General features: G+C 41.7%; 1 protein-coding gene across 1 annotated transcript in view; it reads right to left on the bottom strand.

Annotated features, from left to right (window-relative positions):
* The window catches only part of ATP6V1A (ATPase H+ transporting V1 subunit A), a 30,561-nt gene that overhangs the window by 13,499 nt on the left and 5,365 nt on the right, over positions 1-11,697 (bottom strand). The window contains exons 2-5 of the mRNA XM_059838123.1: positions 4,461-4,555; positions 2,687-2,815; positions 990-1,204; positions 121-258 (exon numbers count right to left, since the gene is read on the bottom strand). Coding sequence (XP_059694106.1) covers positions 121-258; positions 990-1,204; positions 2,687-2,815; positions 4,461-4,542 — 564 coding nt within the window. The 5' untranslated portion in view covers positions 4,543-4,555. The remainder of the gene's footprint in view (positions 1-120; positions 259-989; positions 1,205-2,686; positions 2,816-4,460; positions 4,556-11,697) is intronic.

The raw sequence follows: 11,697 nt of genomic DNA, 5'->3' as shown, positions 1-11,697 counted from the left end.
TTAACTCAGACACCTTGTCGCATGAAACACTTTAGCTGGCCTCATGCAGAACAGAAAGAGTACATCAACCTTATAAAAGAGACATGGAATATACCAGCAACTGCTGTTTGGGAGACTTACTGAAGTGTCATAGTTTCCTGGAGGAGCAATGTATGTAACTGTACCCCTGTTCCGTGGGGGCAGCATGATTTTGTGTTTGATCAGGGAGTTTTCATTCACCACACCATAAATATCTCCACCAGTGATGTGGCTGCCAACCTAAAATCAGAACAGGTCTATTAGTCATAACTTTTAAAAAAGAACCTTGACAAACTGTAAAAAATACTACAGCTATTAAGTCTAGCACTGTGATTACCCCTTTTAAAAATTCCTTGTTACAGCACGGTAGCTCATTTACATAACTCATTACTCCAACAGCACTGCTAGCAACGCTACCTATGCTCAAGTGCCTTTCAAGGCTCAGACAGGAGCAATTACTAACAGACAAAAGAAATTTTCCTCGTTTCTTTTCCACCTCTCAACCTAATGTGCTAAGAAGAGAAAGGATAGCATATGCTAACCTGCAGGGTTGGAAAAAAGATGCTGCAAAGGTAAAGCCGCTAAAGCCATGACATTTTCCAGCTCTAAGGCTACCTTCACCATTAGCAAAATGTGTGCTGCAGTCATTCTATTTGCTCAGGTAGCACCTGCTCCTGCTAATGCTTACTGCAATTGCACAAGTTTCTCTATGGTTTGGTAAATACATCATACATTTTCTCTGTAAATTTCTCATTTGCAGCAGCAACACACTGTAAGTCATATCAAGTAAGTTTTGGTGATCCCCATCCAGTCTCATACATCACTACCACCTCCTAGCACTCCTTCTTGCAAACTTCAATAAATGCAGCATTAACCACAGGTCCCAGCAGTCACAGCCTTAGCACACTGCTTCAGGCCTAACCTCTGGGGATAGAGGAGCAAGAGGGGAACACAGGATTGTCAGAACCTACCCGCAGACTTTTGGAAGGTGTGAAGTCCCACTTGATGTCTCGGCTCAAAGCTGACACGTTGACACCTCTAGGGATATAGATACTTTTGGTCAGAGTGCTGATGTCCGAGAGAGGTCTCTGGATACCATCAAAAATAGCTCCCATAATGCCAGGCCCCAGCTCCACTGATAGGGGCTTCCCAGTACGGAGCACAGGATCTCCTACAGAGACACCAGCTAAAGATTTGCTGAGGAAAAGATCATCCAGAACAAGTGAAACAAAATATCTGAGATTCCTTATACAAGGGAAAGAAACCAGGCAGAAGTCATCAGGTTCACATCATACTCTCAAACTCCTTTTCTGACTTTTGTGTAATACTATTCCCTATGTTACACATCAGCATTTGAGAGGCATGTAGACTTTATACTAAATTCTACATTTGCTCAAACAGCAAAGTTTACCATCCTCTAGAAAGGCAAAGTAGGGGCAAATATTCTGCTTTATAATCATTTGTTCTAGTCAACTGTTGTTGGCAACTAATGTCAGGTAATATGGATGAGTTCACAGGAGTGCCAGGCAATGGGACAACAAAACATCACACATTTCTTACATCTTCAAACCTAGAAAACAGATTAGGCAGTTTAAGTCAGATAATGTTATGAAATATGGAATTTTTCTCTTCAGAATTTGTTTAGAGAGCACAACTGTTTTGATCTTGAGTCTTGCACAGCTTTTTTCAACAGCAGCCTAATTTTAAAAAGAGTTTGTCTAAGACCAGCACTATTGCCCTCCCATCTTGTATCAAGTTGTCAGGTCTGTGCACTACCTAAGCTCCAAAAATGCACAATGGACTTTTCTCTGCAAAGGGCTTGCACCTTGGCAGAAGGGCCTGCAGGAATACAAAAGAAACCTCCAAAACTTACACAAACTCAATACATTTAATACGAGTTGACTTCAGAGAGGTCTACGACCAAGTTTCCTCTCAACAGGAGATTGACAGTAAACTATACCTAAACTTGTTCAATGTACTGATGGAAAGCTACTTGATACTGTAACAATGATGCCATCTAAAATAATAAATTATTAGGCAGAGACAGGACCTAGTCAGCAGTCTGCCAGCAATCTCCTCAGAACCAAGGTTTGGGAGCCAGCACAGCCTTTTTCCTAGGCTTTACAAATACACACAGCCCCCTTGGGATGGGGAAAGAGGCCTGCCTTCAAGTTTTATGACTTCTTTTTTGACGTTTTGTCATATATATGTCATAAAAAAATATATTTTAAGTCACCTAGCTTTTAGAATATATGCTGCATCATAGCTGGACCAAGATATTGTAGGCCTACTGCAGAAGAAAAAGTGTAATCTATTATGCTTGGCAAAATACTCTATCCAGAAGAAGGCATCCTGCCCACTTCACATTTCTTATTTAAGCATTATACAAGCACAGTTATCAAAAGCAAAGACAAAGATGAAAAAAAATATTGCTTAGGTTTGCCATCTATGGTTGACACTAGTCAACTGTCTTAACAAATAGGCATTAAAATGCACTTGAATTTTAAGATACACTTTGATTCCCAGTCAAAAAAAGTCTGCTTGCTACACAGCCACACAAGGCAAGATTCACCTCAAACCCATCAAAATTTACAAAACACAGGCAGAATAGATGTCCTGCCAGAACCCAGAGTATCTGGCAGCACAGAGGGAGCAGTGAAAAGGATACAAGTTTCCTCATACACCTGGACAGTTGCCAGATCCCCTTCCAGCCGGATGATCTCGCCCACCAGCTCACTGTGTCCCACTCGTACCAGCTCGTACATGGCAGCACCTGCCATGTTGCAGGCCGTGACCACTGCAAAAGATGGGCACATAGGTGAGTTATTTTCCCTGCAGCTCAGCAAATTTACCCATCACAAGTCTGTAAGAACTGCACAGCATAAACCTGGTATTCACCCATATCAGACACACACTCCTGACTTCACAAAAGGATGCCACAACTCCGGGCATTTCTAGTTTAAAAGTCAAAAGAGTAAGTCTTCCTACAGCTTTCACTCTGTCCTTTATCCAGAAGAAGAGGACACTATGAGAATGTAGTAATTCACAACAGGACAATTCAGGCCATAATTTCTCTTATCTTCTTGGCAGATTGCAAATGTTGAGGGTGTGAGATGCTGTAAACTTTGACAAACAGGTTCTATAGGCACTTCTCCCTTGCAGTGAGCTGGGCCACATTCTCATCTGACTAAATTAAAACACACAAGAAAATGGCAAAACTCGCCTGATGCCTGGTAGTTACATAAATCTGTTGTTGGGGGCCAGCATTTTGAAGTCACTTAAACTTCTGTTTACCTTGGTAGCATCTGGATGCTGGCATAAACATGGATAGATCAAGCCAAGTCACCTGCTTGCATCTAAAGTGATGCCTTTAGAAAGCTTTTAAAAAACTACTATTTTTTGTAGAAAAGCATTGTCTATCTTAAGGCACTTAAATTAACTTTCAACAGATGAAGATTGCTGTGTAGCATGTTTTGGGCCTGAAACTTCCTTCTGCTTTGAGTTAGATTTCAGCAGGTTATATACGGAGTCCTGGCTGCTTTAGAAAAAAATGTATTTTGTCTTGCATATTATGATCACAGTAATGCACACAAGAGTTACATATTTACACAAAATTACATTTTCCACTTCTTGGGAAAGAAAGCTGTGTCACTTAAAATTTTTTTCCAAGTACCACCACTGCAGTTACAGAATTTGCAGTTAAAAAACTTGTGCCTGTTTAGGTAGGGAATTTCTTATTCATCAAATACGTTGCATTAACAAAAAAACTTGTTAATCTTCTGTTCTCACATTCCCATCCTTTCCTTCAGCTCTTGAAGAGAATGCAGGAGGGAGCAGGAAAGCCAGTAGAGTCTGCATGTATTCACAAGCTGCTCCTAGCAGAGCTTAAACTATTTCAGCTGATAAAGATGAAGGAAGAGTCCTCCTTCTCCCAGCTGCACTATCTCCACATTCCTGCCTGACTCTTGTGGCTCCTTGCTGAGCTCCCCCAGCCCATGGTGCAGTAAACAGAACAGCTTGACACTGACAGGCACTGAGATTATCAGAAAGCACAGGGACAAACTTTCAGTGAGAAAAAACTATTTATTTCATACCCTTTTAGCGAAGTTTAGCACACTGGGCCCTGCAGATTTCCAACCAAAGGGCTTTTTCTCATACAGAAAGCTCACCTTTTGTTATTATTATTGTTATGTTTGTTCAATTGCCCGCTTCAGCTCATTACATTTTTAACAAAGGTTAATTAAGAGTAACATCTTTTGAGCATTTTTTTTAATAGTTTGTCAGACTATAAGTCAGTAATTCTTCTTCATGTCCCACACCCAAAAAAAAAAAAAAAAGATTAAAAGCACCACCCAGTGCTCTTTTATACTTCTCTGCTTTCAAGTGAAGATTAACAAGATCCTAGATAAAATTTATTACTTCCTTTACAAAATAATACCTACCAGGTCCTGAGACTCCATAAACATAGCCAACAAAAGCCTCTCTGTCCTCATCACGTATTTTGGGGAGCTTGGAGAAGTCCATTTTGCCTGTTCAACTGAACAAAAGAAAAAAATAAGGGTCAGTCCTGACATATAGTAGGTTCCTCCTCTTCCCTCTGCTCTCCTCTTATTTTCAGTTAAAAGGAACTCTGAACTCATAGCCTGAAGCACCTTAGCCTTAAGCACTTTCAACTCATTTTTAAGCTGTAAAAAGTTAAAAAGTAACTGATTTAAACAAACAAAATATCTGCGATTCCTTATTGTAGAAACACAGGGGTAGAACATCACCCCATAATATGCTCTACAGAATGCTACTGAATGAAAAAGATGTAGTGCAACAATGCCCTAACACTGTTTCACTGTTTTTAAGCTTAGTAATAGGATATTTAAATGACAGAAAATCTTTTTTGTATTCCCCATCTCATTACCCTCCTTCAAAATATGGAGTTTTCCATGATTCTGAATGAGCAAGAGAATGTTCTGGGCCTGCTTTACTGCCACCAGTCTCTAAAATGCAATGCTACAAATATTAATTGTGAAAATTCAATTTTTGCTATCTTAAGGTGCTGAATCACAGTATTTAGAGGAAGAAACACAGATTTTTTGGAAGCATCAGCACACAATCATGTTAATCCTTTCTATGTGTCTCACAGCTACATACTAAGCAGCCTTTGCTCTCAGTGAAACCCAAGAAGCATTACAGAAGAATTGTGCTGAATAATGGGCAAACCCCGCAACTCACAACAGTTAAACAACAGGCTGTCATCTCTTGCCAGTAACTGTTTAACAAATCTAAACAACTGGCACTGGAAAAGCTGTTTTATCAAGAGACTTCCTCCATCCATGTTTGTCCTGTGCTGGCAGCTGGGCTGTCCTGCTTCCGGTGCAGATCAGAGGATTTAACGGTTCTGCTTTGTGAGCCCTGATCATGCTGTGTGTTACCTTGGAAACTGATGGGTGTTAGAGAACTGGAAGGCCACACTCTTCCCATTTCTCCTGTACAGACACCCTTAGGACACAGCAGTGGTGAAAGGGGCACTATGGCAGCCCCAGCACAGAATGCTCCTGTGCTAATTAGCAGCAAGGCCTCTGGTTTGGTGACATGAACTGGGAGGCATCTGTTGACACTCGCACTCAAGTCTTTGAGAGAAACCTAATCTAACCCAGCATCTTCCACAAGGCAGCAAATACAAAGGCATACTCAGGCTTAAAAACCTGCCCCGTGTAATAACCAAGACAAGTACTCCATTGCCACCCTTTCCAGTACAATTAAAGGATATGTTTTTGCCTATTCTTTGGGAGCAGTAGCTGACTTCTGCTATTCTTAAAAAAATACCACTGTTTTCCAGCTTTTTAATACAACAATACAAGCCCTCTGCCCCTCAGCCTGTTTACTGATCTATAAGTTTCAAATTGGTGGCACTGCTCTTTAAGAAAAAGATCTCCCATGATTCCAAACCCCTGTTCCTCCTGAAGGAATAGCTTTCCCCAGGCTCCATGTCTCTGTGGAGTGTACTGTCTATCATGGCTGCCACTGATTTATTCCACAGCAGCTGATCATGGCTCAGTCACCACCAGCTTGGAGCAGACCTGCTAATGGGTCTTGAGCCCAAAGGCTAAGCCAGATATCCATTAGATCCCTCTGCCCTCCATAGCCATAGGTTATCTTTCACACTTCCCAGTGTTTAGGCCCAGGAGACAATTTTAATTTCACTGCTTTTTTCTCAAATGCCTCCTCTGACAAATGGCAGAGGGGAAGTCCTCACAAAGCAATCTGCAGTCCCTGAGGAGCTGGTATGAGCCGGTTCTGATGTGACTAACACAACTATCTCATCTTTTTTGCTTTTAACAACTAAAACATGTTTGCTTTTAACAACTAAAACTCAAGGACAATTGCTGTTCATACTGAAAGAAGCAGTTGTTCTTATAAATTCAAATTAAACATTTACTTCAATATAACAATACAGAACAATGTCCAGTGTCATACTATCAACATCTCTAAAAGCAAAGTAGAGAGTCAAACCACATTTTCATAAATGAATTAGTGACACAGCTTGGCAATTAGACAACGTCCCACATGAAAGAGTCAAATTATAAAGGCAAGAAAAAGCAAGAATACCAGGCCAGTTTCAATTTAAATTAACTTTTCTTCATAACCAAATCCTGCTTAAAGCGACTGTTTACCTTTTAGGGAGGCAAGTAACAATCTCAGAACAGCCATTCTGCAGTTAAATGGCAACATCCTGACAGCCAGCACCTGCCTCCCCTGTTCCTGTGGCTGCTCTGCTCCCCCTGTCTTCCTACAGCCATCTTTCCAAACTACTGGCCAAGCCAAGTAGGAGAGCAGGGGATTCCTCCACTAGACCACCTAGCAACACACTGCAAACCCTGCCTTTACCATGATCTCTAGCATCTGCACCAACAGCTTTGAAACACATACCTATTAACTATTTCAAGTGTAAAAGATGTGAATCCCTTCTCACCTCTGTTTTACCTCTGCTATACCTCCAAAGTACAGTCTACACAAAGCCAGTGCCCACCCAGCCAGGCTGACCTCTTTCTTAAGTGGCTACAGATTTCTTAACACTGAATACAAATTAGGGGGGAAAAAAGCTGTTATTTATCTCTGCATCATTTTCTTGTGCTTGTGTACAAGCACTACAGATTTTCAATTTATATAGAAAAGTCCTTGAGGATTGAAATGCTTACCTTCCTACCTTGTTAGATGTTTTCATTGCCAGTACTCAAAAAAAAATGAAATTCCCTAAAGCATATACGTACCCTAGGAGCCATGGAGGCTGACCATTTTAGAAATCTACAGAGCCCCTGAGGCCTTCGAAAGGCATCTTGCCAACACAAGATATTAGGCACTATATGCAATTCCCTCCTACAAAAGTCCACTAGCACACCTACATAGGATATCAGCTTAATTTTAATTTCCTTATGAGTAAAGATGCATCTTGTATCCTTTACAATTTATATATTCCTTATCTAAAACAGTTCACCAATTGATTTCAAACATGCTCTAAAGCTCTAGCAGTCATATTCTGATTAATAGTACCAGAAATCAAAGTATTGCTTGCAGGAGAACCTTCTCTGACTAAAAGGTGATTTATTACACTGATTTTAAAGTCCTAATTAAACAAGAAAGAGCCCATAACCTGAGTTTTCTATCTTGGTTTCTCCCCAGCACAGTAATCTGGTTACACAGTAGCCTAAAAAATGTAACTGCCCTGCTCTCAATGTTGGAGAAACCCGTTTTGCTTCACTGTTCCGGGTTTTGCATCTAACATTTGATCAGATACAGAATTTACATTACGAACTGCCTTAACACAAAGATTTCTTAAAAATTCAGACTCCGGTGAGATTTTTAGGAGCCTTCTTTCAGCAAGGAAGAAAATCTACGACAATTTTATCACATAAACACAGCCCCTTACCTTATTTTGCAGAAGCAGGGAGCGCCAAAAACCCTCAGGCCCAATTCAAAAGCAAGAATTCAGCAGTGAAGCATCACTGCTTGCAAAATAATCGTCCTTCTAGTGCCCCTGCACAGAGGGATGAGAAAGCTGCTGCAGAGGGGAACGAAATTTCTGACACACAGCAGAGGCACAACCACCTGACTTGATGAGTCATCAGTCTCTCTCGCTCTCTCTCCCACCAGCACCGAGGAATGCCGCAATAGCAATTCCAGCCACCTCGAGCCCAGCTGAACTCCCATCTGTGCTCTCCCTACTGCACAGAGCCGAGCAGGAGAAATTAAAAGACTTCGGCATTTGCATTAAGGGCCTCCCACAAAGGTGGGAATTCCAATGCCCCGAATGGTGCATACAACTATCCAAATATCCTTGAAAGAGGTGCATGTTTTCTGCTGGGATCTGTTCACCTGCCAGCCCTCCAGTGTAATACAGCCATGTCAGCGTGTGCTGTGCTCTGGAAGAGCTTAACAGAGGAACTGTTTAACAAGAGACTGCACAGGGAGGCGCTGAGCACACTGCAATACTAATTGCTTGAGCACGTTGAACAGTATTGATTGCCTCCAGGAGTCTTGCGGGGCTTCTTTACGCTCAGAAGCCCTTCCCCTGGCCAGCAGAAGCACTAAGGCAATTGCTCAACATCCAGCACCTCAACAAAGCAGAGAGCTGTGCCACTCTGAGTGACAGCTGCTGGAATCTGTTTTCAGAGATCGACAGGCACTGCCCCGCACGCTGAACAGAACATGGGCAGCTGTGTGAGCCCTCCCTAAGAACCTGCATGAAGCTGAAGAGTTCCCTGCAGTCTTCACAACTTCTCAAGTCTATCTTTGCAAGTTCTAGGATTACCAACACTTCAAATTGCCACAAAAACCTAGACACTAACCACAATTGTAGTGAAGACCACAGTATCAGTAATTTGGAAGCAGCAGCATTTTACATCAGTAAGTCATCAGTGGTAGGAATCATTCTGCTGGAATAACTTTGAACTTGAAGGTCATAGATTTTAGTACATCTTAAACAGACTAATGTGGTTTGATTTCCAAGGGTAGAAAAATAAGAGTCAGAATATAAGCCCTTACGTTTGATATCCAGGAAAATTTAATATGCCTAAACAGTAAAATATAGCTAAGGAGTGTTCCAAAGAAAATAATACCTCCTCCTCTTCTTAGTAAAAACCTAGACATTACAGGATAGTAAAGATCACCACCCACACTGGACAATCAGCTTAGTGTCACATTGGAGAGATGCTTCAGATTCAAGGCTGCCAATGTTCACTGTGTCACTGTGCTCACCTGAGCAGACTCTGGCCCAGTGCATAAATCCCAGTGTCCAGCTGCATGAAGATCTGTTGCAAGGGCCTCATAAATAACCAGATAATCACTGCCACAGATTTCCTGTAACTAGGACAGTTTAAACTTCCCCTTCTAACAGATGATATCTTTAAGAGGAAGTATTAAAAAAAATATATATATACAGTGCCTGAATTACTAGACAAATGCAGAAGTCTGGCAGCATTTTCATATCTAGAATTTGGGATATTGTCCCACAAAAAACAACACGCCCAGAACTCTAACACAGGTCACTGGGAAAGGAAGCCCAATAGTATTCTCAGGAAACCTGTTCCTTCACAGTATGCAGAGTTGTAATTCTACTGTAACACAGCAGGGGAAATTACTCCAGATTTCTCAGTCACCAAACAACTGAGGTTCAGGGGCACCTCAGGCAATCATCTACTTCCAACCCCCAGCTCCAAGAAAGCTGATGTAGGCTGCTCAGGGCCACATCCACACGTGTTTTGATTACCTCCAAGGATGAAGCCACCACAACTCTCTGGGCAACCTGTTCCAGTGTTTAGACACCCCTGCATTAAAGTGTTTTCCTATGTTTAAAGGGAATTCCCAGTATTTCAGTTTGTGCCCATTGTGTCATGTCACTTCAGCAGTTACCACTGAAAAGAGTCAGGCTCTATCCTCTTTGCTCCCTCCCATCAGGTGTTTATATACTTTACAATAAGATTCTCAGAACCTTCTCTTCCTGAGGCTACATAATCCCAGCTCTCTCATCTGCTTTTCCTACCTCCAAATGCTTAACAGTCTTTGTGGCCCTTTTCTGGATGCACACCAATAAGCCACGTCTTTCTTCTACCGGAGAACTCAGAACCAGACACAGCACTCTAGATGTGGTTTACATCAAGTTTAAACAAGGTGAAAAACCACCACCTCCCTAAACCTGTTGGCGGGATTTTTCGAAATACAGCCCAGGATAGTGCTGGCTGCCTTTGCCAAAAGGGCACATTGCCAGTTGATATCCAGTTTGTAGCAGGATATGTGGTTATTTTGCCTCAGGTGCAGGACTTGGCACATCTCTTTGTCAAACTTCACAGGATTCCTGTCAGCCAATTTTTCCAGTCCAGATCCCTCTGTACGGCAGCACAACCCTCTGCTACACCAAACACCTTCCAACCTGTCATCTGCACTCTAATGAAACCAGGCAGGAGTCACGTCCTGTGCTCCACACAACCACGCGGCTCTCGGTCTTCTCATGACACAGACACTGTGAAGTGAACAGCACCAACCTTCCTGACACAAGCTCCAAGCTAGAAAGAATATTTCTTAAACTCAACAATATGGACATTTGTCCACTTAGTTATTCATTCATACAATTTCAGTTGTCACAGGGCACTTTGAGGCCACCTCTGCTCTAGATAAATCCAGAACCTGCTTGAGTGATGCTCAGCTACATACTGTGGACCCATCTGCAACCCTACAAGACCATTTATCTTTTACATAACTTGTTCCTTGGGTTCTTTTGAGCCCCCTCCTCTCACACGAGGCTTGTTTTGCTCAGCACACGTACATGTAAATCCATGTGAAAGAGAATTAAGCTGCCACTGTCATTGCAGCACATGATGGCTACAAAGTGAGACCATGCAACACTGAATTCATGAAGCTCCACCACAAGCTCCTACTGTCCTCTTCCTAAAAACAGATGGGGACTTAGCTGTGGGCAGGCCAATACATACAAGTTTGATACTTCAAATAAACATCACGCCTTGCAAACAAGTTAAAGATATAACAATATATTTATATTTGATACATACATACAAACAACAAAAAATATATATTCCTAAAGCAAGGGTGTGAAGTCTGTCCATGCAAGATGTACCACCACTACAAGCTGTAACTCAAGCACCCAAGCTTTCATTCAGCAGCTTGGGAAATTCCTTCAGTTAGCCCAGAACAATACTAGAACAAAGCTGTTTGAACATGACTAAGTCAGCAGCTAAAATAAAACTAGACAGAAAGGCTGGCAAGGTGTTCATTGCATAAGTACTTTGACCCACTGAAGATCTGATCAGCTCAGTAGATAGGCTGCCTTCAAACATCAAACACAGTTATCATGCTGTATCTAGAATTGATAAAGACCCTAGCTAAACTCCTGTTACTAGAGAAAACCACACCGTCCATGTGAAAAAATGTTCATCAACTGACTCACATGCTACAGTTTTCCATAACAGGATTTTCTATATCAATTTTTTCCTCTCAGCTGAGGCTTCTCCAGAGGAGGAAATTGATGAGCCTCTCCTTAGTTCTTACTTGCTACACTGCTTCACAATTTTATTACTGTGAAAAATTTGACATTCCTTTCAGCCTGCTACACATTCTGCCCTTTGGCTTGATAGACTTTCACACAAAAGAAAGATCTAATGCAACTGAAATCCAAAC

Source organism: Haemorhous mexicanus, chromosome 2, assembly GCF_027477595.1.
Source record: "Haemorhous mexicanus isolate bHaeMex1 chromosome 2, bHaeMex1.pri, whole genome shotgun sequence".
Classification (NCBI taxonomy): domain Eukaryota; kingdom Metazoa; phylum Chordata; class Aves; order Passeriformes; family Fringillidae; genus Haemorhous; species Haemorhous mexicanus.
Note: the sequence above shows the minus strand (reverse complement) of the source record. Positions and strands in the feature narration are given on the sequence as shown.